General features: G+C 43.0%; 1 protein-coding gene across 1 annotated transcript; it reads left to right on the top strand.

Annotated features, from left to right (window-relative positions):
- The first annotated feature begins 540 nt into the window (after positions 1–540).
- Positions 541–26,965, top strand: ATSLY1 (Sec1/munc18-like (SM) proteins superfamily). The gene is made up of 2 exons (XM_086517999.1): positions 541–688; positions 25,059–26,965. Exons 1-2 carry the CDS (start codon positions 658–660, stop codon positions 26,855–26,857), a joined length of 1,830 nt encoding a protein of 609 aa, XP_086374125.1. The 5' UTR covers positions 541–657; the 3' UTR covers positions 26,858–26,965.
- Positions 26,966–27,870: the final 905 nt, after the last annotated feature.

Raw genomic sequence — 27,870 nt, 5'->3', positions numbered from 1 at the left:
TTTGGTTCTTGGATGAAGCCTTGGAATCGGACACTAGTACAAAGGACCAAGTTGAAAGGTCTTGGCTTCCAGGTCCATCTCCCTTGGGACTAAGTGGCACGGGCATGGGAGGTGGGATCTACGGCCGGGGGATTATGGGCCGTAGATCCCAATGGCGGCGCCGAAAGTAATCTAGGGTACCCTAGATTACTTTTTGTAATAAAAAGTAATCTAGGGTACCTTAGATTACTTTTGGCTGCCGCCCTTTTGGATACATGTTTTAAGTAAATTAGGGCCCCCACGTTTCACAACGTGCGCATGGCGTAGTGGTTAGGATATGCGCCTCTCATGGGTGAGGTCACGGGTACAAAACCCACGCCTGCAAAAGTGGGTATCCTAGATTACTTTCAAAACTCGGATACTCTACATTACTTTTTACAAAACTAATCTAAGGTACCCGCATTCCAGATCTACTACGGCCCACAATCCTCCGGCCGTAAATCCCACCCTCCCATGCCCGTGCCACTTAGTCGCGAGGGTCCATCTCCCACACACTCAACCATTTTCCCGATGCCTTATAAAAGAGGTAGGTAAAGTTCTGAATTACTGTTAAAACGGGGATTGAAGAATTGATCCCAAGTCACTCGCAACCAAGGTGCCACCGCGTCCGTCGTCGTGATGGCGCTCTCTCTACGCCAAAAGCAGACAGGTGCTCTGAGTGCTTTTGTTTACTCCTATTATTCTCTATGACTAGCAGCATTTGGATCGTGGATCTGCACTCACACGTTCACCGGATCTGCAGAAATGTTTATGGCTAGTACTAGAATGGGGCAGTTTTGAATGGCATTTATAGCTGCATGCTCTGTCTGTTTTGCACATGGATAGTTGGCGGAATGATTCTTAGCAGGCCTCGTTCGTGTAGAGATCTACATGTTAGCTTCTGTTAGGAGTTAACGTGTTGCATGTGCAGCGTGTTTTGTTGCAAATAGACTTTGAGCTTAATTCGTCTCCACCATATCAAAAACGAGAAACTGGGCATGTTTGCGATCATTTAGATGTATGGTTCAATGGCTATATGATGACATTAACATTTCAAGTTTTGAAATATATGGCTGAGTTGGGGATTATTCATATTCATTAATCCTTCCCATCCATGTGCCTTGTTAATTACTTTGTAGTGGATTGAGTTTTTGTATCTGATTCTTTTCCTTAGTGCTAGGTTTAAAGTTTGCATGGAACCTCTCATGGATGTGAGTAGACCTATTATAAAATGCATACTACTCACTGTGTGGTTAGAGAGTGATCGGCCATGTATTATGCTATGTCTACACTCATTACTGGGCAGTAGTACTGTATGAGTGTGACTTTTGTAATGAAGTACAAATGTTTGTGACCTTATGAAGGCATGTGTATTGGGCACTAGTGATTTCATTGAGTTACATTATGCACGATCAAGCAGATGTTATGTATGCATGTGCTTTCAAAGGAAAATTTAGACATGTCTATTTAATCATTCATGTATGCATATATATATAACTCGTAGAGAACTGCCCCCGACCTCACTCAAGAATAGTTTTTATAAGTCTCAACGGCCTTGAGCTCATTTCTAATATTGAGTTGAGAAATGGAATCAATTCTTGCCATTTGGGACATGAGGCTGAGATTTGTCTCATGCACCTTCATTCACAGTGTTTATCCACTTTGTTTGTGATCACTTGCACGCTCTCATTAAAAGGCGGAAGGCTCTCCCTTCCATAAGTAAAAGGAACCTTGAGCATAGCTCGGAGCACTCATCTTGAGCAAAGTTCAGCATTCACTTCCCCTGCACCTTACATTGGTATCAGATTTGGCAGTGTTTTGTATCACTCAAGGAAAGAACCACAATAATTTTTTTTGCTTGTTGCGGTCGTACGTAACCCAAGTCCTCTTGGGCGTGTCGATTCCTAATCGTGTTTTTGAAGAGTGACAGAAAACCCAAGAAAGAAGGGCTTGTCCAATCTCCCCTTGTTTCTCTTGAGAGCGGACCGCGCACTTAGCGGCCGGCCAATCGATGTGAGGTGGGAAAAAGCAACCTTGGTGTGCACTTAGCGGCCGGCCAATCGACGTGAGGTGGAAAAAAGCAACCTTGGTGTGAGCGCAAGGCCGCCAAGGGGTGTGCCCGCGGAAAAGAGCAGAGCTCGGGTGAAGAGAAGATCCTTCTCTAACACAGATTGCAAGCGAAAGAAGAACCTCAAGACCCTCAAGAACCTCAAGAACCCAAGAACCCAAGAACCCAAGTTCCTCGTGAACTTAAGAACCCAAGACTTCAAGTGCATGGTCATCATCCGAAGCGGAATAGATACTTCGCATGGAGGTGGTGAGCATGGGTGTTAGGTGCAGCGGAATGAATGTTTGCGCTTTGCTCAAGATGAGTGCTCCGAACACCTCAAGAACCGAAGAACCCAAGTTCCTCGTGAACTTAAGAACCCAAGACTTCAAGTGCATGGTCATCACCCGAAGCGGAATGGATACTTCGCATGGAGGCGGTGAGCATGGGTGTTAGGTGCAGCGGAATGAATGTTTGCGCTTTGCTCAAGATGAGTGCTCCGAACTGCGCTCAAGGTTCCTTTTGTTCTTATGGAAGGTAGAGCCTTCCGTTCTTAATGAGAGAGTGCTATGACCACAAACAAAGTGAATGGACACTATGCGTGCAAGTGAATGAGACTGAGAGATAGAGAGAGAAGAGAGATACGACACCAGAGACGACGTATAACCCTCCTCCGAAGGCCCCACTCTCGTCGGTGAGAGTGGTTTACTTATGATTGCACAAACTTGTACAAACTGTATGCATGGGACTGATGCAAGTCTAGGCTATGTCGACGATGACGAGACCGACCTAAGGGCTGAAATTTGCAATCTTTCTACTGCTGTCCAAAAACGCTATGGGCTGAAATCTGCGACTAGTCCAAAAACGCTGATTTGGGGCTGTTTTCTGTGGGTCTTTGTCGTTGAAAATCTGTAGGTTTAGGGCTGAAAACTGAGGTATCTTTAGGCTCAAAACTGAGGTATCTTTAGGCTTGAATCTACCTACTTCTTTAGGGGCTGAAACTGCTACTCTTTGAGGACTGAATTTGCAACTACTTCATTGCTGAAAAACGCTGCAGTTGTAGCTCTTCAAAACGCTAGGCATGCTGAGTTTCCAAAAACGCTAGGGAAGGTCTTCTGGCGATGGTTACTGTTGCAAACATGCTATTTGTTGGGGTCTTCTGGCGATGGCAAACTTGATGCAAAACGCTACGATCTGGAACTTGCTGGCGATGGCTTGTGGAAGGAAAAACATTAGGGGCTAAAGTTCTTCTTGCTTGGTGGCGGAAACCGCCAAGGTCTTGTTGAGAAGTTGTCTGCTGAGCTTGGCTCCTGTTGCCTCTTCTGCCAAATAGTGCTATCTCTAGTTTGCTTATATACAAACTTAGCAAAATTGCCCTACCTACTTTCCAACAAAAGTCACTTAAAAACAATAAGTGAAAAATGTCAAAAATAGGTAAAATAGGCTAAATGCATTGGAAAATTCCCCGAATGGAATCTGATGGGAATATTGATGATCATGCTGTGTGCAACCAGAGGATATGCATCTACACTAAGTGACTGGGCATGCACGGTCTACGAATAGACTCACAAAAGTGCCAGATCACCTCTAAATCTAGACTGACTGGACTGACTGAACCCTGATTATGCTGTAGCTTGTCCACAGACACATAGGGTTGGATGTGTCACGTGACATCCCCTCCTTTTCAAAGTGGTACCAAACTGTATGGTGTTGAGGGAGATCGCCAATAGCATCCGGAATCCTGGAAGGGACTCTTCACTGGCCCACTTTGATGTGTGGGTGGTACGATACTTGAACTTCATAAAGGTCTGCAACGCTTGCTTCTTTGGGCCGCGCCGAAAGCGACACAAAGTCTTCTGTGGCTCCTTCGATGCTTCAACTTCGTTGAGAGTCATGCTTTTTTCTTCTTCAAGAATCTCCACGGCTGAAAATTCTTGAAACCATTTCCAACACAAAACCATGAACATATCTATTCCATGTAAAGTGAGTGGAAAAAATCGTGTCTTCTCTAAAGACCGTGTATGCAATGTAGATGAACATAGAGACGGAGTGATAAACCGTTCATCACACACGCAAACAATGAGACCGAATCTCTCTCTTTTGATCTAAAGCAATCAACTATGGCAATTCACAACGGAAATGCCCTTGCTTGGTGCTCATACTTTCATGTGCTCTTTCTACAACTGTGTCGTGCCAAGGAAGAGACATGGAATGTGACTTCCTTGAATGCATACTTTTCAGCTTTTCATAAAAAATCCGCATACATTCATGCTCATCCATGAGTGAAACGTGCTCAACATACAATATGTCATGCCTAGTAAAAGGGATCACATAAAGACGGTGTCTAAAATACAGGAAACGATCATGAATGGAACACTCGAACAATGCATGCCTATCAATCATGCGAACACATAATACTTCCTGTGAGGGTTCTTTGGACCTAGGCTCGAGAGCCAAGATCGGTTCTTCCTGAATGATCGAATCGTCCTGTGGGGGTTCTTTGGACCTCGACTCGAAAGCCAAGATTGGTTCTTTGTGATCGATCGAATCTACAACGAGGTTAGCTTCGCTAGAAAAAGCATCAACTAACACATCATCCTTGTGAACAATCACATCATCTTCATGAAAATCATCATGCTTGTGAGAAATCACATCTTGATCATCCAAATCATTATGCTTGTCATTGTCATCCAAATCATCATACAAATCATTGTCATTCAAATCATCATGCTTCTCATAATCATGTAAATCCTGTGTGTCATGCTGTGGAGAAGAAGAGACTGAGAGAGTCTCCTTCTCATGAATCCTTTCAATCTTGTCCTGCATATTAGCAATGAGAGAGGGAGAATGAACAATGTCCTCTCCATGAATGACAATGGGAGAATCGCTTTTGGCATTGAGAGTGAAAGTGTTAGCCTCCCAATCAATGAGAGGGTTAATATCACGAAACCATCGAATGCCCAAAATCATATCATATCCTGAGAGAGGAGAGACAACAAATCTTCTAGTGAAGGCAGCTTGTTGAATTGCAAACGACACACCAAGACACTCCTTTGTGATGAGAGCGTCCATATCGGGAACAAAGCAAGAGACCTCGAGAAGAGATCTCTAACTAACTTCTAGGCGGGCTCTCTCAACAAGAGAGGGACTGATCACATCATGCATACTACCTGGGTCAAACAATATGACAAAACACTGCCCCGACACCCGACCATAACATGTAATGAGAGAATCATCAATGGGGGGGTCAAGAGAAACTTTGGGCACACTCGTGTTATCATTAATTGCATTGACAAAGAAAGTGGGTTCTGTGGATTCTTTAGATTCATTCGATTCAAGCTTATGACATGTTCTTTTTATGTGACCCTTAATGTGACAATGAAAACAACGACCTTCCTTAGAATAAGTGCTTTGCTCTTCCGACGTGATGTATCCTCCTACAATTCCTTGTGCTACCTTTTCATTTGGAGTAAGCTTAGGTTTAGCAATTGTGTTAGCCTTACCCTTAGAATTCTTTTCTAAGAGACTGCTGGAAGATTGGTTCGAAGAGTTACCATTCTTACCATTCTTACCGTTCTGAGGGTTTTGAGAAGTCTGTGAGGTACTTGTGGAAGTCTTGTTCTCCTTAGGCTTTCCCTTGTTGTGCTTCATCTCTTGTGCGAGAGCAATCGCTACCGCCTTGTTGAGATCGATTGGATCGAGCACCTCGACATCGAACTTGATATACTCGTCCAATCCATAAAGGAATGCCTCTTTGCGCTCATCATCCGACTTGCGTAATTGGGTACAAAGTTGCAAAACACGATTAGAAAAAGACATAACCGGCATACCATTTTGCTTGAGAGCACGCCAATTGTCCTTCAATCGTGCGAGGTACTTAGGTCGCATAAACCGCGCCTTGAGTTGTCTTGGAAATTAGCCCAATTGAAGGAAAGGGGCGTGAATTCGTCGGCTTCCTCTAGGTGCGAGGCTAACTGTGCCTCTTGCCATGCGTGGTACCAATTGATGGCATCACCGGCAAGGTACATGGCTACCGTCAAAACTTTGCTATTTCCTGTCTTCTTAGTTGTCGCAAAATAAGTATTAAATTGATGCAACCAAGAATGAATAACCGTAGCATCCATCTTACCATTATACTTATTGAAAGTAAACTTCTCTGTGACTGGATGGTTGGAATCCGTATCGTGGCTTGCGTCACTTGAGGAACTCTCACGATCTTTGGCTGGTTCGGACTTCGAGGCAAGTACTTGTCGAACCAATTCCTGAGTGCGTAGTTCTCTTTGAGCCTCACGCTCGACCTTTCTTTCTGCTTTTCTTTCGTTTCGTACATCGCGCTCGCGTTCTAAAGCAATGCGATTTGCTTCTTGTTGTGCCAACGCAATTCGATTCGCTTCTTGTTGTTGGGCCATCAGGTTCATGCGATTCTCTTCTTGTTTGGCAATCATGTCCATCATCTGTTTGACCATTGCCTCCATAGGGTTTGGTACACTTTGTGGCGTAGATAGCGAAGGGGGAGGGTCGGAAAAATCTCTTGGTGGGGAAAATTCTTTGTGCCTCTCTCATGCTCATCACCTGTATGCGAAGTATCCATTCCACTTCGGGTGACGACCATGCACTATGATTTTTGGTTCTTAAGTTCACGAGGAACTTGGGTTCTTGAGGTTCTTGGGTTCTTGAGGGTCTTGAGGTTCTTGAGGTTTTCTTTCGCCTGCAAACTGTGTTCGAGAAGGATCTTCTCTTCACCCGAGTTCTGCTCTTTTCTGCGGGCGCACCCCTTTGCGGCCTTGCGCTCACACCAAGGTTGCTTTTTCCCACCTCACGTCGATTGGCCGGCCGCTAAGTGCACAGTCCGCTCTCAATGAGTGAAAAGAGGCACAAGGGGAGGCTGGACAAGCCCTCCTTTCTTGGGTTTCCTGTCACTCTTCAAAAACACGATTAAGAATTGACACGCCCAAGCGAACTTGGGTTCGTGCGACCTCAACAAGGAAAAAAAAATTCTTGTGATTCTTGTGGTTCTTTCCTTGAGTGATACAGAACACTGCCAAAGCTCTGATACCAATGTTAGGTGCAGCGGAATGAATGTTTGCGCTTTGCTCAAGATGAGTGCTCCAAACTGTGCTCAAGGTTCCTTTTGTTCTTATGGAAGCTAGAGCCTTCCGTTCTTAATGAGAAGAGTGCTATGATCACAAAAAAAGTGAATGGACACTGTGCGTGCAAGTGAATGAGACTGAAGAGATAGAGAGAGAAGAGAGATACGACACCAGAGACGTATAACCCTCCTCCGAAGGCCCCACTCTCGTCAGTGAGAGTGGTCTACTTATGATTGCACAAACTTGTACAAACTGTATGCATGGGACTGATGCAAGTTTAGGCTATGTCGACGATGACGAGATCGACCGAAGGGCTGAAATCTGCAATCTTTCTACTGCTGTCCGAAAATGCTATGGGCTGAAATCTGTGACTAGTCCAAAAACGCTGATTTAGGGGATGTTTTCTGTGGGTCTTTGTTGCTGAAAATCTGCAGGTTTAGGGCTGAAAACTGAGGTATCTTTAGGCTGAAAACTGATGGTCTTTCCGGCTTGAATCTGCTACTTCTTTAGGGGCTAAATGTGCTACTTTTCGAGGGCTGAATTTGCAACTACTTCATTGCTGAAAAACGCTGCAGTTGTAGCTCTTCAAAATGCTAGGCATGCTGAGTTTCCAAAAACGCTAGGGAAGGTCTTCTACTGGCGATGGTTACTGATGCAAAAATGCTATTTGCTGGGGTCTTCTGGCGATGGCAAACTTGATCCAAAACGCTAGGATCTGGAACTTGCTGGCGATGGCTTGTGGAAGGAAAAACGCTAGGGGCTAAAGTTCTTGCTTGCTTGGTGGGAGAAACCGCCAAGGTCTTGTTGAGAAGTTGCCTACTGAGCTTGGCTCTTGTTTCCTCTTCTGCCAAATAGTGCTAGCTCTAGTTTGCTTAGATACAAACTTAGCAAAATTGCCCTACCTACTTTTCAACAAAAGTCACTTAAAAACAATAAGTGAAAAATGTCAAAAATAGGTAAAATAGGCTAAATGCATTGGAAAATTCCCCGAATGGAATCTGATGGGAATACTGACGATCATGCTGTGTGCAACCAGAAGATATGCATCTACACTAAGTGATTGGGCATGCACGGTCTACGAATAGACTCACAAAAGTGCCAGATCATCTCTAAATCTAGACTGACTGAACCGTGATCATGTTGTAGCTTGTCCACGGACACATAGGGTTGGATGTGTCACGTGACAATGGGAGTGGCGAAGAAGAGTTTTCCCCACCAAGAGGGTTTTCCTATCCTCCCCCTTTTTCAACTACTCCACGGTTTGCACCCAATTCTATGGAAGCTTTGGTCAAGTCGATGATGGACAGGATGGCACGACAAGAAGCGACTCGCGTTGTCTTGGAACGCGAGCGCGATGAACGAAAAGAAAGAAAAGCAGAAAGAAAGGCGGCTATTGAGCAAGCGCGCTTGGAAGCCGAAGACAAACGCGAGGTGCAGAGAGACCTACGCATGCAAGAGTTGGTCCGACAGGCTCTCACCTCGAAGTCCGAGCCAGCCAAAGATGTTGGTAGTTCATGAATTGGCGCAAGCGGAGGTTCGGACTCCAACAACCAAGTCACAGAGAAGTTGACTCTCAGTAAGTATGATGGTAAGATGGATGCTACGGTTATTCATTCTTAGTTACATCAATTTAATGCTTATTCTGTGACAACTAAGAAGACAGGAAATAGTAAGGTTTTGACGGCATCTATGTACCTTGCTGGTGATGCCATTAATTGGTACCACGCATGGCAAGAGGCACAGTTGACCGCGCACTTAGAGGAAGCCGAGGATGGCGAGCCCCTTTCTTTCAATTGGGCCGACTTCCAAGACAAGCTCAAGGCGTGGTTTATGCCACCACAGTACCTCGCACGATTGAAGGACGATTGGCGCGGTCTCAAGCAAAATGGTATGCGAGTTATGTCTTTCTCTAATCGTGTTTTGTAGCTCGGCACTCAATTACACAAATCGGATGCGAAGCGTAAAGAGGCATTCCTTTATGGATTGGACGAGTATATCCAGTATGATGTCGAGGTGCTCGATCCAATCGATCTCAACAAGGCAGTAGCTATTGATCTCGCACAGGAGATAAAGCACAACAAGGGAAAGCCTAAGGAAAACAAGACTTCCACAAGTACCTCTCATACTTCGCAAAACTCTCAGAACGGTAAGAATGGTAAGAACGGTAACTCTTCTAACTAGTCTTCCAATAGTCTCTCAGAAAAGAACTCTCAAAATGAACCTAAGGGTAAAGCTACCACAATTGCTAAACCTAAGCTCACTCCAGATGAAATGGCAGGAAAAAAAATTTAGGAGGATGCATCACGTTGGAAGAACAAAGCATTTATTCTAAGGAAGGTCGTTGTTTTCATTGTCACATCAAGGGTCACATAAAAAGAACATGTCCTAAGCTTGAATCTAATGAAACTAAAGAACCCACAGAACCCACTTCCTCTGTCAATGCAATAAATGAGAACACGAGTGTGACCCAAGTCTCTCATGATCCTCCCATTGATGAGTCTCTCATTAAGTGCTATGGTCATGTGAATGGTCAGCGTTTTGTCATATTGTTTGACCCAGGCAGTATGCATGATTTGATTAGTGACTCTCTTATCGAAAGAGCCCGCTTGGAGGTTCGCAAGACATCTCCTTTCGAGGTGTCTGGCTTCTCTCTCGGTATGGACTCTCTCATCATGCAAGAGTGCCTTAATGTTTTGTTCACTGTTCAACAAGTGTCCTTCCGCAAGAAATTTTTAGTCTCTCCTCTTTCAAGATGTGATATGCTTTTGGGCATTCGATGGTTTCGTGAACATAACCCTCTCATTGTTGGGCAGAAAATATGTTCATTTTCAGTGCCAAAAGTAACTCTCTCCTCGTCATTCGTGGAGAGCAAGTTGTTCATTCTTCATCTCTCATTTCTAATGTGCAGGCGAAGATTGAAAGGATTCAAGAGAAAGAGACACTCTCAGTCTCGTCTTCTCCCAAGCATGACACACATGATAAGCATGATGAATTGCATGATAATGATAAGCATGATGATTTGCATGATCAAGATGTGATTTCTCACGAGCATGATGATTTGCAGGAAAAAGATGTGATTGTTCACAAGAATGATGGATTAGTAGATACTTTTTCTAGTGAAGCTAACCTCATTGCAGATTCGATCAATCACGAAGAACCGATCATGGCTCTCGAGCCTAGGTTCAAAGGACCCCCACAGGAAGTATTATGTGTACGAATGATTAGTCAGCACGCATTGTTCGAGTGTTTCATTCGTGATGCTTTCCTATATTTTAGTCATTATCCTTATGTGATCCCTTTTCATAGACATGACATATTGTACGCTCAGCATGATTCACTCATCAATGAGCACGGATGTATGCGGATTTCTCATAAAAAGGTGAAATGTTTGCATTCAAGAAATTCGCATTCCATGTCTCTTCCTTGGCATGACACCGTATCCGAAAGAGCACAAGAAGGATTGAGCACCAAGCATCGTCATTTTCATTGTGATTTGCCACAGTTGAATGATTTAGATCAGAAAGACAAGTTTCGACCCCCTTGTTTGCGTGTGTTTGATGAATGGTTTGACACTCCGTCACTTTGTTCATTTGCATTGTATGCACAATTTTTTCGAAAGAACAGTGTTTTTCCTGTCACTTTACATGGAATGGGTATGTTCATGTTTTTTGTGTTGGAAGTGGTTTTATGAAATTTCATCCTCGGAGATTCTTGAAGAAGGTAGATGCATGACTATCGACGAAGTTGAAGCATCGAAAGAGCCACAGAAGACTTTGTGTCGCTTTTGGCGCGGCCCAAAGAAGCAAGCATTGCAGACCTTTATGAAGTTCAAGTATCGCATGACCTTCATTCACAGTGTTTATCCACTTTGTTTGTGATCACTTGCACTCTCTCATTAAAAGGCGGAAGGCTCTCCCTTCTGTAAGTAAAAGGAACCTTGAGAACAGTTCAGAGCACTATCTTGAGCAAAGTTCATCATTCACTTCCGATGCACCTTACATCTCAGGAGAAGAAGAAACTTAAAAATGCTTCAGTTGCTGATGCAGTGAAGAAGGGGGCTTGCTTCGGATGTGGCTGAACAGGTCACCAAATCAAGGATTGCCCCAAGAAGAAGACAAAGAAACCGCAAGGTCGTCCTTCAGTTCAGATTCACGAGATCTCAAGTAACTCTGATGTCATTCAAGTTGAAATCCATCACTTACGCAAAGTTCATGTACTAATTGTACTTTTAGCACTGAAGTGTTTGATAAGCACGATCTTCTCCGTTTCTCGGGGAAGATCAATGGTTATGACGTGACCGTACTCCTTGATAATGGAAGCTCATACACTTTTGTGGATGCAAAATTGGTGCAAAAACTGAGCCTATAGACGCGGGACAGTGACCATGCGTATCGCGTGAAGATTGCTCGTGGCGAGGATACGGATGTACGAAATCAGATGGTTCCAGATTTGTCACTCGAGCTAGCTGATTACAAAGAGAACCTGGATTTCCACATCATGCGTCTGGATATAGCAGATGTTATTTTAGGAACTTCTTGGTTTTATGATAAACAAAACTCATTGTATATAGACTATGTACATCACTCTTGTTTTTGTTAAGTAGGACATGCCTCATGTATCTGTTTCGCTTTGTAATCAGATTTGTAAATAATGGTTTTGCAATACCAGTTGTTACTGCTTTGGAAATGTATAAAGATACAAATTCTTCTGATGTTGACTTTTATCAATGTATACCATTTGCTTGGTTTGATTCATTAGTGCTTGGTACTTCTGTCACTGAATTTCGTAAAACATGTTTCATGTTCTTCTGTTGAACTTGGGGATTCCGACGAATCTAACCTTATCCGAGAAATCATGATTGATTTCAAGGATGTTTTTCCTGATGATCTACCTCGTGGCTTGCCGCTTTTGACAGGAGTAGATCATGGCATAGAGTTGGTGGCTAGTAGTCAGTCCTTCTCAAAACAACCCTATCGGTTTAGTAAAACCGAGAAGGATGAGATTCAATGGCAGCTGAAAGATTATCTCGACAGAGGTTTTGTTCGGCCAAGTAAATCCCCGTGGGGAGCGCAAGTGTTACTTTCTTGAAAGAAGGATAACACTATGCGCTATTGCGTGGATTAGAAGGGCTTAAATAAGCTTACTGTCATGTAAGGTGCAACGGAAGTAAATGTTGAACTTTGCTCAAGATGAGTGCTCCGAACTGTGCTCAAGGTTCCTTTTACTTACGAAAGGGAGAGCCTTCCGTTCCTTTAGTGAGAGAGTGCAATGGACACAAACAAAGTGGTGAACATTGTGAATGAAGGTGCTGAGACTGAGAGACAGAGAGAAGAGAATACGACACCGGGAAGTGGTCAAACCCTCCTCCAAGGGCCCCACTCTCGATGGCGAGAGTGGTCTATGCTATTGATTCCACAATCTCGTACAAGATGTTGATGCAAGTCGTGAGACTATGATGCAAGGTGGATCTAAACTTGGGGACAACATCAGAAGTGAATGTTGAACTTTGCTCAAGATGAGTGCTCCGAACTGTGCTCAAGGTTCCTTTTACTTACGGAAGGGAGAGCCTTCCTTTCCTTTAGTGAGAGAGTGCAATGGACACAAACAAGTGGTGAACACTGTGAATGAAGGTGTTGAAACTGAGAGATAGAGAGAGAAGAGAATACGACACCGAGAAGTGGTCAAACCCTCCTCCAAGGACCCCACTCTCGATGGCGAGAGTGGTCTATGCTATTGATTGCACAATCTGGTACAAGATGCTTATGCAAGTCGTGAGACTGTGATGCAAGGTGGATCTAAACTTGGGGACAACGGCGACAATTAGGATGACGACGACGGTTGAATCTGCTATCTTATGGACTATCCTTGTCTGCTGAATTCTACTGCTGCAAACATTGCCCTTGCCAATGCAAAACGTTGCCTTTGCTGCTCAAAAACGCTATGTGATGCAGGTGTAAAAACGCTGTCCTGGCTGGTTCAAAAATGCTAGTCAGGCCTTCATAAAAACGCTGGCCATGCTGCTCCTCTAAGCGCTGGGTGGCTGCTGTTTTGTAAGGCTGAAAATGCTGATCTTGCAAAGATGAAAAACGTTGGTTCAAGGCCTGCAAAACGCTGGATCTGAGGGCTGAAATCGTTGACTTGCTGGCTCCAAAAACGCTGGACTTAGGGGACTGAAAACGTTGGCTTCTTGCTGCAAAAACGCCAAGCTTTCTGGTTCTTGCTGAGAAGTTGCCTATTGAGCGATGCTCCTGCTGCCTCTTCTGCCAGAAAGTGCTAGCTTTGGTTTGCTTATATATTATCTTAGCAAAATTGCTGTACCTAGTTCCCAACAAAAGTCACTTAATAAATAAGTGAAAAATGTCAAAAATAGGGAAAATAGGTTTAATGCATTGGAAAATTCCCCTGATGGATTCTGATGGTAATGCTGATGATTATGCTGTGTGCAACCAGAGAATATGCAGCTACCATAAGTGTCTGGGCATGCACGGTTTGCGAATAGACTCACAAAAGTGCCATATCACTTCCTATTCTAGACTGACTTGACTGAACTGAACCCTTGTCATGTTGTAACTTGTCCACGATCACATAGGGTTGGATGTGTCACGTGACATCCCCTCCTTTTCAAAGTGAGGTACTGGTGCTCATGAATGAGCACGAATATATGCGGATTTCTCATGGAAAGCTGAAAAGTATGCATTCAAGGAAGTCACATTCCATGTCTCTTCCTTGGCTTGACACATTTTTCGAAAGAGCACAAGAAGTATGAGCACCAAGCATGGGCATTTCCGTTGTGAATTGCCATAGTTGATTGATTTAGATCAGAAAGACAAGATTCGATCCCATTGTTTGCACGTATTTGATGAACGGTTTAGCACTCCGTCTATCTGTTCATCTACATTGCTTGCATAGTCTTTTAGAAAGATTACATTTTTTCCGTTCACTCTACATGGAATGGGTATGTTCATGTTTTTGTGTTGGAAATCCTAGGAGATTCTTGAAGAAGGAAGAAGCATGACTCTAGACGAAGTTGAAGCATTGAAGGAGCCACAGAAGACTGTCGCTTTCGGCGCAGCCCAAAGAAGCAAGCGTTGCAAACCTTTATGAAGTTCAAGTATCGTATGACCCACGCATCAGAGTGGGCCGGCGAAGAGTCCTTTCAGGGATTCGGATGCTATTGGCGATCTCCCTTGACGCCATACAAAAACGTGCTCAACGTACAATATGTCATGCCTAGGAAAAGGGATTACATAAAGACGTTGACTAAAATACAGGAAACAATCACGAATGAAACACTCGAACAATGCGTGCTGACTAATCATTCGTACACACAATACTTCTTGTGAGGGTTCTCTGGACCTAGGCTCGAGAGCCAAGATCGGTTCTTCGTAATCGATCGAATCGGCATGTGGGGGTGTTGTGGACCTCGACTCGAAAGCCAAGATCGATTCTTCGTGATTGATCGAATCTGCAACGAGGTTAGCTTCGCTAGAAAAAGCATCAACTAAACCATCATTCTTGTGAACAATCACGTCTTGATCATACAAATCATCATGCTCGTGAAAAATCACATCGCAATCATCATGCAACTCATCATACTTGTCATTGTCATTCAAATCATCCCGCGTATCATTATCATTCAATTCATCATGCTTATCATCATGCAAATCTTGTGTGTCATGCTTTGGAAAAGAAGAGACTAAGAGAGTCTCCTTTTCCCGAATTTCTTGCATCTGTGCTTGAACTTGAGAAAAGAGTCGCAACATCTCTTGCAGTTGTGCTTTGTTCTCGGGATCAAATTTTGCTCGTCTTTCTTTGTTCTCGCGATCAAATTTTGCTTCTCTTTCTTCGTGCTCACGCACTATGGTTGCCATTCTGTCTTCGTATTTATGCTCTATGGTTGCCATTATTTCGTCGCTTTCTAACTTCCTGTCCCTCATCATCTTGTCGAAAGTCTCCATAGGAGTTAGTGCAACCTTGGCGTAGATGGGGAAGGGGGAGGGTCGGAAAAACCTCCCGGTGGGGAAAATTATTTTTCGCCTCTCTCATGCTCATCACGTCCAAGCAAAGTATCCATTCCGCTTCAAGTGATGACCATCCACTGAAGTCGTGGGTTCTTGTGGTCTTGGGTTCTTAAGTTCACAAGGAACTTGGGTTCTTGGGGGTCTTGGTTCTTGGGGTTCTTGAGTTCTTGAGGTTCTTGCGGGTCTTGAGGTTCTTGAGGTTCTTCTTTCGCTTGCAATCTGTGCTAGAGAAGGATCTTCTCTTCACCCGAGTTCTGCTCTTTTCCGCAGGCGCATCCCTTTGCGGCCTTGCGTTCACACCAAGGTTGCTTTTCCCACCTCACGTCGATTGGCCGGCCACTAAGTGCACGGTCCGCTCTCAATGAATGAAAAGAGGCACAAGGGGAGACTGGACAAGCCCTTCTTTCTTGGTATTCCTGTCACTCTTCAAAAACACGATTAGGAATCGACATACCCAAGTAGACTTGGGTTACGTGCGACCGCAACAAGCAAAAAAATTCTTTGGTTCTTTCCTTGAGTGATACAGAACACTGCCAAAGCTCTGATACCATTGTGAGGTGCAACGAAAGTGAATGTTGAACTTTGCTCAAGATGAGTGCTCCGAACTGTGCTCAAGGTTCCTTTTAGTTACGGAAGGAAGAGCCTTCCGTTCCTTTAGTGAGAGAGTGCAATGGACACAAACAAAGTGAACACTGTAAATGAAGGTGCTGAGACTGAGAGATAGAGAGAGAAGAGAATACGACACCGAGAAGTGGTCAAACCCTCCTCCAAGGGCCCCACTCTCGATGGCGAGAGTGGTCTATGCTATTGATTGCACAATCTGGTACAAGATGCTGATGCAAGTCGTGAGACTATGATGCAAGGTGGATTTAAACTTGGGGACGACGGCGATGATGAGGGTGGCGACGACGAAGGCTGAATCTGCTATCTTCTGGACTGTCCTTGTCTGCTGAATTCTAATGCTGCAAACGCTGCCCTTGCCAATGCAAAACGCTGCCTTTGCTGCTCAAAAACGCTATGTGATGCAAGTGCAAAAACGCTGTCGTGGCTGGTTCAGAAACGCTAGTCAGGCTGTCATAAAAACGGTGGCCATGCTGCTCCTCTAAGCGCTGGGTGGCTGCTGTTTTGTAAGGCTGAAAACGCTGATCTGCAGAGATGAAAAACGCTGGTTCAAGGCCTGCAAAACGCTGGATCTGAGGGCTGAAATCGCTGACTTGCTGGCTCCAAAAATGTTGGTCTTAGGGGGCTGAAAACGCTGGCTTCTTTTTGCTGGAAAAACACCAGGCTTTCTGGTTCTTGTTGAGAAGTTGCCTATTGAGCAATGCTTCTGATGCCTTTTCTGCCAGAAAGTGCTAGCTCTAGTTTGCTTATATATTATCTTAGCAAAATTGCTGTACCTAGTTCCCAACAAAAGTCACTTAATAAATAAGTGAAAAATGTCAAAAATAGGGAAAATAGGTTTAATGCACTGGAAAATTCCCCTGATGGATTCTGATGGTAATGCTGATGATCATGTTATGTGCAACCAGAGGATATGCATCTACTCTAAGTGTTTGGGCATGTACGGTTTGCGAACAGACTCACAAAAGTGCCAGATCACTTCCTATTCTAGACTTACTTGATTGAATTGAACCCTGGTCATGCTATAGCTTGTCCACGGACACATAGGGTTGGATGTGTCACGTGACATGTCAAGAATAAGTATCCGCTCCCACGTATGGATGATTTGATAGATTTGCTCCATGGAGCGTTATATTTTACAATGATAGACCTGCGATCAGGCTATCATCAGATTCGGATTAAACTGGAAGATATTCCTAAGATAGGTTTCCATACGTATTATGGTCACTATGATTTTTTGGTATTGCCTTTTGGTTTGACCAATGCTCCAGCTACGTTTCAGCAGATGATGAATGATCTGTTGAGACCGTTTTTAGGCAACTTCGTTGTTGTATTTCTCGATGACATCTTGATCTACAACCGAAGTCTATCTGAGCATGTAGCGCATATACGCACTGTTCTCGAAGTACTCTCTCTTTCTCTCTCTCACGCTTCCGCACACGCGCACTCACAACAATCACAGGTTGCTTGTCAATCCTAAGAAAAGTGAATTCTTCTTGGAAGAGATCCACTTTTTAGGCCATATAGTGTCAAAGGATGGTGTTTGAATGGATCCTGCCAAGATTGAAGCAATTAAGACATGGTTAGACTTGAAGACTGTGCATGATGTCCGTAGCTTCTTGGGCTTATTCTCTTACTACAGAAGACTCATCTGGAACTTTGCCCAGATTGCTTCAACCCTACATGCTTTGCAAAGAAAGAGGTCACTCTCAAATGGACACAAAAATAGATTTCAGCTTTTAATCTCTTAAAGGAAAAGACGACTTCTATTCAGTAATTGTTTTACCAGATCTCAAGAAGTCATTTGTGGTCTAGTGTGATGCGTGTGGCAATAGTATTGGGGCAGTGTTAATGCAAGATGCTTGGGTAGTAGCTTATGAAAGCAAAATCTTGCAAGGGCCGGAAAGACTTTGCAAATCTATGAGAAAGAGCTATTGGCTGTGATTCATGTGTTTTCTAGTTGGAAGCACTACTTGTTAGGTGTTGATTTTGTTGTCGAGATAGATCATCAGACCTTGCGATACTTCTTGACACAGTCAAAGTTATTCGAAAAGCATATGCGATGCGCATACAAGTGTGAAACCTTTGTATGGGGCAATAGCAAAACATGGGTTTGAGTCTTTCCGTTGTTTTCCCATTGAGCACATAGAAGGTAATTTTAGAAACTCTAAAGAGTTCTATAAATCAGCGTGGCCTCGAGAGTTGTTTTGGATGAGAACTTTGCATACTTTTTTCCCTAAAGGTTTCAACTTGGAAGGAAAGTCTTCTTTACGTAAAAATAAGACAATTTGCGATAAGAAACCTATGCTTTGGCGAAGGCATTCCAAACCTGAGTTAGTTCTCCCTTCAAGTCAGTTTAAAAGAACTTGGATTTCTAAAGGTTCTCGTTCAGATCCGCCTTCTATCCCTGAAATCAATCCAGTTGTCTTGCACAACACCATTTCTAGTAGAGTAGAAGGTCTCCCCAGGGCTTCAATCTCTAGAATTGAGAGTGATGACCCTTCTGACCATATAATTTTTGCTTATAGAGATTTCAAACGGAGATTGATTTACCTATCTAGAGCAATCTCAAGTATTGATTGTCCTTGTAGTAAAACTGCCTTTTCTTCTTACGTAAATGGAACTTTGGGTCATGTAGTTACTGCCGATTGTTCTATCCTTCCTTCGGATTCCTTGAAAGACCTTTTCTCAAGAGGTACTAAATATAGGCTCCCTTCCTCAAACGACTCTTGCCTTCTCAAAGCCATAGAAAAAGGAATTTCTAGTTTCTTAGTAAGGTTTGAGGAGTCTTTAGGAGTTCAAGGTATTTTTACCCATTGGAAGTCTGTAATCCTCAAGAAAGCTTCTTTGAAATTAGCATCTTGCTATCGGAACGTTTTTTCAGGAAGGAATAGCTTATCTTCTTCTGATCGTGATGCTCTTAGGAAATTTCATCGTGATTTTGTAATTTCTTATGTAGATAAGTGCTCTAATAACTTTGTTGTTACGTGCAAAAAGTTCTATTTAGAATGCTTGTTAGGTGAAGTAAACTCTCAGACTTACAATGATTGTGATCTTTCAGTGCAAGAGGTTATCTTGAAACATCAAGACTTTTGTAAGTCTTTTGATTTCAAGTGCCAGCCTAAATTACCTTTTTTATATACCGTTTGGAAGTTCCACAAGAACCCTATAAAGCCTAGATTTATAGCTGCTTCTTGTAACACCTCTTTGACCGAGGTTTCCAAATGGCTTAGTTATTGTTTCAAAGCAATTTTGCCTAGCGTAAATGAATTGTGGAAAAATATGCTAAAGGAAGCAGACGTATCTACCGATTCAAGTTGGATTTTAAATGATTCAGTAGGTGTGATTCTTGTTTTAAAGTTTTTGAACTCTTCAAGAATCCTTAAGGAGAAATCTTCTCCTTTATGTCTCCAAACTTTTGACTTTACAACGCTATACACGAAGCTAAATTTGGAGGACCTTAAATTTAGAGTCAAGTCTCTTATTTCAAAAGTTTTTGCGTACAAGCTTGAGAAGGATAGGTACAAGGCATTGCTAGTAGAAAAGTAAGCCTTGAACTTTGACTTCTTATGGTTGAAAAATAAGAATGTAGATGTAGACAAAGGAAGAAAGAGATTCACCAGGATTGTAGATGACATTGACATCATATCTTGGTTAGATTTTCTTTTGGACAATTTATATATAACCCATCGGCGACTCTCTTTTCAAGCAAACAATTGGTATCCCTATGGGTACCAATTGCACTGTTTTTCTTGCTAATTTTTACTTATGAGTTTGATTTTATGGAGCGTCTTGTCCTTGCTAACACTTGCCCAATATTTTTGCACAAGTTATGCAATGTAAGACGCTTTGTAGATGATCTTTTTGTCCTTGACGTTCCTTCTTTTCAAGATTTTATGTACTTGAATTCGAGTTCTTTAGGCGGAGGAATTTATCCCAAGGAGTTTTGTGAACTTAACTGTACCACAATAGTGATTGTTGTGCCTTTTTAGACCTTAAGATTTTTCAGACTCCCTTGGGATTAGAAGTAGATATCTATGATAGGCGCCTTGAACCAGAATATGCCAATCTAAAAATCATCCGTATGCCTCACATTTCTTCGAACATTTCTCTTTTAGGTGTCATTTGCTCTCAACTATTTAGATTTTCTCATCTTTGTTCTAGTAAATCTACTTTTGTCGTTCAATCTTGCCATCTTATTTCTTTACTAGTTGAAAAAGGATACTCATTCAAAAGAATCATGAAAAACGTTCGTTCATTTTTGCATCGTAGTAAGTTTATTTTTAATGTTTCTTCTTTTGGAATGTTCAAGATAATCAGTAGTAAATTCAATAGAAGTGGGGAGCTAAAAAGCCCACTTATTATTTGACTTAATAACACCTTATGTTGTTGTTTTGATCTTTAGCGCTTCTAGTATTTTTAATATAGCTTGACAAATGCTAGCCTTTATCATGGCTGAGTATGCCCATCACCTCCGGAGGGTGATAGAAACTCAGCTTGTTGGTTTTGTGGAGTATGTTCAAAGCATGAATGACCTCTATATAAACCTGCACCTACTCTTGGGCACTGACGACGTGAGTAGGGATGTCATAGCTGTTGTCACCAGCGTGTGACTACTATCTATCCTTTTTGTTGATTTCTTTCTTATTATCTATTTATTTTCACTTTTTGGAAACACCCCTCGGGAAATCTAACTGCCCTGCATTGCATAGCTAGTGTGGAACTGTCCAGAGGGAGTCCAGGCCTGAGGGCAAGGGAGCACTAAGGTTGGACAAGGACTATGGTTAGCCAAGTGGGGTCATTGACTAGCCAAAGTGGAATCCTTTGCTACAGAGGCTACATTTCAGTTCTGGATGTGGCCGTAGTGTACAAAGAGGGTCGGATGACCTAGAAAGATACAATGGCAGCATCTCCTAAAATTTAGGGAACTGCTATTTTGGGACCTGAAAATGTGTTGGCGTCATTACCTCCGGAATGACAAAGGGAACATTTTCTTACTCTGCCGTGAAGTCAACTGAGCTACCGGTTGGGAGATTTTTAGGCGGCAACCCCGAAACGGGAAAATGCTTGTAAATGTGCCAAGTGGCACCTTTTGGTGCACTTGCCTCATGCAACAAGAAGTGGCGCTGAATTTAGGAGGGGGAGAGCCTCATTTTCAGTTTTTGTCACAGGTTAAGAGCTATGGAGTGCTTGCTTTCCCTCTTATGCACAGTGCGGTGCCAGGAGTGATGCCCTGCACGCTACGCACTGCCCTCTCTCTCCCCTTTGGCAGTATGTTATGCCCCTCTAGTGGGCTCTTCATTTGACCAATGTACAGTTGTGTGGGTTCATGCGCGATTGCCGAGGCAAGAGCCTCTTGCACAGGTACTGGATTAGCTAGCGGCTAATCCCCCCGCAGGTACAGGTGAATTCGGAGAGGTTTCACGCCAGAAATCTCGTCCGATTCAAAGGGCAAGTAGCCCTACAGGTGCGGGAGCTCGAGGACTTGCTACGGATGCGACCGGCACGCGAAACGGAGCCCGAAACAGTAAATTACAGCCTGCTGTGTATTTTTGCAGGTTTAGGGTTTTGGCCCTAAACAGACCCTAATACCCCCCGGAGGTTCGGGGACGCAAGGGGACCGCTGTACAGGTGATCTGGCGCATTTTCAGGGCTGAAAACAGAGAATTCAGCGTGCTGCAGATTCTCGCCAGGTTTTGCAAAGTGCCCGTATGCGTCGGGAAAGTCGGCCAATGCGTGGGAATATTGACTGTGAAGGGTTCTAGTACAGTTATGCTGCCGAAATCAAGCCAGAACAGTCAAAATTCAGCCAAGGTTGTGTGGGGCAGCTTGTAAAGAACCACAGCGTATATTCCCTCTTTTGAACAATAAAGAAATACCGAAAGGGGCGCCTAAGTTAGGGGCCAATCTGGTGTCCGTCTACTCATACAGGTGCAATCTAGCAGCCTGTATCCCTCTCCCCTTTGTTGTGTCTTGAAAGTACAGGTAAAATAGACGACTAATAATGGGTGAAAGCTAAATCAAGGTTTGAAGTAAAGTCTACCGCCCTTTTTGGATTGAACAGGCCGGTTACAGCTGTTGGCCAAACTATGCATGATAAAGGTGATAATCTTATTCTTCCTGTTTGGACAAGCAGCGAAGTTGAGATCACATATTGTCAAGTTTGGTTCTTTGCTCTTCGTAGGTTTGTAAGTAGTATTCATTTTTTGATTTCATATTTAGCTTACTTGAGGACTTAAGAATGTGTTTCGTCAGAAGTTGTTGTGTGAAGTTTGTTTTCTAGGATTAAGTTTTTAAGATGTCTTATTCTTTTTTTTTTTTTTTGCTTAAAGTTGAGTACTTTTAAGCCAAGTACGTAGCGTCAACTTATTTTACACATGTCTTTTCTATAAAAAAAATTAAGTTAATAATGTTTTGTTTTATCTAGTTTTGTTTCGTAGCAAACAAAGTGATTTTGTTTGTTTGTTTGTTTGTTTTTGTTTTTCTTTTCTTTTTTTGTGTCCCTTGCTTTTATAGTTTTATGAGTGCTTTATTCCCTCTTATAATTCGTGAGTTCATACTATTCTGAACTTATGAAGGTATATATAAACATTCTCTCTATGTTCTACTTTCAGATTGTGCATGTGGAAGGCAAGAAGAATGTTGTGGCTGATGCATTATGAAGAAAGCCAGTTGTGTCAATTCCTTATTGTTATGAGCTTGATGACATGAAGAAACAGTATGTTACTGATGAAGATTTTGCAAGGATCTTTGAACAGTTGCAAGATGGCCAACGCCATGAGCACTATCTCCTCAAGGACGGTTTTATGATGATGCATGGCAGACTATGTGTCACTAGGCCATGGTGACATAAAGTTATGGTAGAGAGCCATGTCCCACCGTATGTAGGACATCGTGGTATAGATGCGACAGTGAAAGCGCTAGAGACATTCTTTTATTGACCTACATTGAGGAGAGATGTGGATGCCTTTGTGCGAGCATGCGTTATTTGCCAAAAGGTCGAGTTTGACAGGCAAAAGGCACCAGGGTTGCTATAGCCACTACCTATTCCAAAGAAGCAATGGGAAAGTATTGCTATGGATTTTATCTTTGAACTTCCAAGAACGCCGACAAGGAATGATGGTATATGGACCGTTATTTGCAGGTTCAACAAGCAGGCCCATTTTATTTCTGTCTGGAAGAAGATAAAATTTGATTAGATGGCACGGTTATTCATGAACAATGTGTTCATGAACCATGGTATGCCACAGTTTATTGTGAGTGATCTTAATCCTCGTATGACCAATCTATTTTGGAGAGGCTTGTTTAAAAACTTGGGCACTATGGTCAAGTTTTCCTCCTCATTTCATTCACAAACTAATGGACAGTCGGAAGAGGCTAATTCTACTGTCTTGAATCTACTGAAATATTATGTGTCAGATAACAAGGGTGAGTGGGAAAAATTCTACCTATGCATGAGTATGCATACAACAATACCATGCATTCGTCAACAAGCAAGACACCTTTTGAAATTGTTGAGGGTGGCATAAAGGTTCCTCCCATTTTGCACACAAAGGACAAGATTTTTAAAGCAGATCGATATGTTGAGAACATAACATCCTGCAGTGTAGTATTGCAGGTTTAGGGTTTTCACCCTAATTTATCCCTAATGCCCCAAGGATGTTCGGGGAAGCTAGGGGGTCACCGTAAAGGTGTTCTGGTACATTTTTGGGGGCAGAAAACAGAGAATTCATCGTGCTGCAAATTCTGGTCAGGTTTGGGAAATTGCTCGAATGTGCCGGGAAAGTTACCTTTTGCACGATTTTGTCTGTGAAGCCTCCTACTGCGGTCATGCTACCAAAATCGGGCTAGCGCGGTAAAAGCGGGACAGCTCATAGGAATTTGCAGGTTTTCTCCCAAGTTTAATAAGAACAAAGAAATACCGAAAGGGGCGCCAGTCTTTGGGGCCTATAGGGTGTCGCTGTCTGCTTGGAAGCACTTTAGCTCCTAGGCCGTGTTTTGTTTGAAATGTAATTTTGAGTCATAGGCGTATTCGTGAAGTTTCTTTGTGTCATAAAGTTTAACAGTGTAAAGATTGGGTGAAGACTAAAGCTTACCGCCCTACGGGCCGGTTTCACCGACCGGATCAAGAGCCAATTCTTGTCTTCATTGCATCTTCCGCTGCCACCTTTGACATGGTATGAGAGCCCTATGGTGATACGACCACCTTGGATGCTCGGTTTTGGTTGATCCGGTGCCGGTTTGGACATAATTGAGAGAGAAGAAGCTTGCTGTTTTTTTCCTGGTTTTCTCACGTATGTGGAGGCTTTGGATCGTGATCTACGACTTTCCCGTCTTTACTCTTGATTACCCGGACCTCTCTTCACCGAGGGGAAGGTGTATGCATGCACACCCACACATCTCGGCGAGAGAGAGGGAAGAGGTGGTGTTGCGTTTTTGATACACACTCACACACACACTGCTTTTCGGCATCGGAGAGCGGCATCAATCCCTCGTGAAGCGTCAACTTCGATGGCATTGGCTTCTTCGGCATTCAACGTCAGCTAGACAGGATGGAGCTAGCTAGAGTGCATACTTATATACCCTTTGCATATAGTCTTGCATTCTGAACCCCTAGCAATAGAGCTCCATTCCTTCCTCCCTCCACCATCATAGTCACCACTCATTGTACACCCCAGAGGACTGGTTGGTCAGTTAGCTTTAGCTCTAGTCTTTACTTTCAGTTCAGCTTTTCCTTTTTCGGGACGAGGATATCACGTGTACATTGATTTGTCTCATAGGCGGAGAACAGCCTTTTGAAGATGTTAAAAATCTCTCTCTCTCTCTCTCTCTCTCTCTCTCTCTCTCTCTCTCTCTCTCTCAATGCTCCCGCGTTACCACACCTTCCTGTTTAACCTCAGCCTCCATCTCTTGGTGATTTTTACCTCCTCGTCTTGTAGTCGTGCTTTTAGACTGACGTGTTTTTGATTTAATGGTGGAAGAAAAGTCTCATAGGCCAAGGCCCGAAAGAGGGGGTGTGGTGTTCAGGCTCTGGAATGAAGATGCCGTTGAAAATGTCATGCTTGTGACACCAAAGCTGATGAGGAGGTTTAATTGAGTGCTGATTTCAGATCGCTTTTGCAAAGACTCTCTCTTGCGTGTGTTTCATGCTAGATAAGCTCAAAGTTATATTGCAAGTTTGACATGAGGCGGTCTTCTCTCAGATGATTGTTCAATTTTTTAGTACATCCTGTTTCTCACCCAACTTTCCTTTGAATACAGATGCTGTTGTAAAAATGCTCAACCTAAACATTTCAGTTGCTAGTGGCGCCACAGCTGATGAAGAGGTTTATAAAGTGTTGATCCTAGATCGCTTTTGCCGGGATATTCTTTCTCCTTTGATTCGTGTTAATGATCTCCGGAAGCATGGAGTGACTCTCTATTTCACAATTGACAAAGAGAGGCAAGTTATACCAGATGTACCAGCAGTGTACTTTGTTCAGCCTACTGCTGCTAATGTGGCGAGGATCGTCAAAGATGCATCGAAGGGAGTTTATGAGATTTTTCATTTGAATTTCTCCTCATCAATTCCACGCCCACTCTTGGAAGATCTTGCAGCTGGCACCCTAAAGGCAGATTGTATTCAACGCGTGTCCAAAGTATTTGACCAGTATCTTGAGTTTGTCACATTAGAACATGGTATGTTTTCTCTAGGGCAGCCTCTCACTTATGTGCAGCTTAACGATCCTCAAGCACAGGACAAAGATGTAGAGCTGACCGTGGAGGGCATTGTGAATGGGCTATTTTGTGTCATAGTCACTCTAGGAGTTGTCCCAATCATCCGTTGCCCCAAGGGCGGACCTGCAGAAATGGTTGCGACACAGTTAGATTCCCGACTGAGGGATCACTTGGCTACCCGAAACAACTTGTTCACTGAGGCTGGACATCTTGGTAGCTCTTTTCAACGCCCTATTTTATGCATCTTTGACAGAAACTTTGAGCTTACGGCTGGATTACAGCATGTATGGAGCTATAGACCATTGGTGCATGATGTTTTGGGAATGAGGCTGAATAGAGTGGTGCATGGTGGAAAGCCCTATGAGCTAGATGACTCGGATTCCTTTTGGGTGGCACATAGTAGCGCACCCTTTCCCAAGGTTGCAGAGATGGTGGAAACACAGCTGAAAAAATATAAGCAAGATATTGAGGCTGTCAACAGGAGAACAAGCAGCAAAGGGGAGATGGATTTTGACGAACAGGAGCTTCTTGGAAACACGAAGCATCTCATGAGTGCGGTTAACTCTCTACCAGAGTTGACAGAGAGGAAGAAGATGATAGACAAACATACCAACATTCTCACAGCCTTGCTTGGAGAGATCAAGTCAAGGTCTCTAGATGGTTTCTACAACATTGAAGATGACATGCTTGGGAGAGGAAGTGTGGATCGAAGTGCTCTGTTGGGTGTTTTAAAGGGCAAGGGTACAAAGGAGGATAAACTTCGAACCGCCATTGTTTATCTACTGGCTGTGGAAGCAACTCCTGCAGCAGAAATTGAAGCCATTGAAGGAGCGCTTCGAGAGACAGATATAGATCTATCATCATATTTGTATGTGAAGAAAATGAAATCTCTAAACTCAACATTGGCTGCAGCTACCGCAGGAAGCAGAAGTAACCTGGTCGATTGGGCTGAGAAGTTGTACGGACAGTCCTTGAGTGCAGTGACAGCAGGTGTAAAAAGCTTGCTATCAGGCGGTAGGCAGTTGGCGGTCACCCGAGCAGTCGAGGCGCTCATGGAAGCTAGGCCTGGACCTGAAACAGAAGCTTATCTTGTATTTGATCCTAGAGCTCCAAAGGCAAGCTCCAAAGCTCATGTACAGGGACCGTTTAAAGAGGCAATCGTCTTCATGATTGGCGGCGGGAACTACAATGAATTTTTAAGTTTGCAGGAACTTGCCCCACGACTACAACCTGTCAGAAATATTGTGTATGGAGCAACTGAGGTGCTTTCTGGCAGGGAATTTGTTGAGCAGCTTGGAATTCTGGGAACAAAAATGGGCTTGGGTGGCCCACAGCCGCAGTAAACTCGGTTTTGTAATTCAATGCTGCTTGTAATATTCATAGTGAGCTTGTATCGATCAATTTTTTGCTACAGCAATGAAGTTGAGTGAGCATATAATTTTTGGCATGCTTATTGCTTAGTGGGAGAGTTGCGTATGTCTTGATTTGCTTGGATATGTAGTTACCAGTAAGGTTTGCACATTATAGCCTACATTATTCTAGATGTTGGCGGTTTGCCAGGAAATTTGAGTGTGGCTAATGTGTTGCGGGTCTTAGAACCTCTGGATTGAAAGTCATTGAAAGCATTAGGGCCAAAAACGGTTAGAATGGGGTTGTTAATCTAAGGATTAAAGAATAGTTCAATAATCATTTAACACGTATACAAAAGTATGGCACTCTTGTCTCTTCTATTTTGGGTTTTGATGGTCCTATTTTGGCGGCAAGCGGTTAAATGTCTTTATCACAAGGTCGGAACGGCTATATTTAGGTGCTTTCGGTGAGTAAGTTCATTAAACTTGCGATAAGTAGTGAAGTTTGATTTTTTATTTTATTTTACATTCCACATTAAAATCGTTGTCAAAAGATACGAAATCTCTGTTTGAAGGCTCTAAAAACAAAGCCATTAATGACAAATCATCTACTTTTTTTAAACGTATATCTTTTTTACTCTCTATTTTATGAGATGTTTATGTTTTTTTTTTCACTATATTTTCTTTTTTCTTCTCTAATCTCTAAGTATTTGAATATTTTGAATATGTAGAGATATGTACTTAAATAGGCTTTAAATTGTAGAGATATGTACCTAAATATGCTTTAAATAACCAAAACGATCAAAGTTGGAGCCATTTTGATCAACGGCTCTGTTGTTGTAAGTTAACCAATTCTTTACACAGCCTTTTTTTGAGTTGTTTTTGGCCTTGATGGACACATACACTTGTATACTAGAGCCTTTGATGGAGTTTTTTTGTCTTCCTAAGCTTTTATCAAAGAAAAGTACCCCCCCCCTTCTCCCCATACGGCCCAAAAGAAAAAAACT

The sequence above is a fragment of the Adiantum capillus-veneris genome, chromosome 8 (assembly GCF_014529385.1).
Source record: "Adiantum capillus-veneris isolate H3 chromosome 8, ASM1452938v2, whole genome shotgun sequence".
Lineage (NCBI taxonomy): Eukaryota > Viridiplantae > Streptophyta > Polypodiopsida > Polypodiales > Pteridaceae > Adiantum > Adiantum capillus-veneris.
This window is presented reverse-complemented; position numbering and strand designations above follow the sequence as displayed.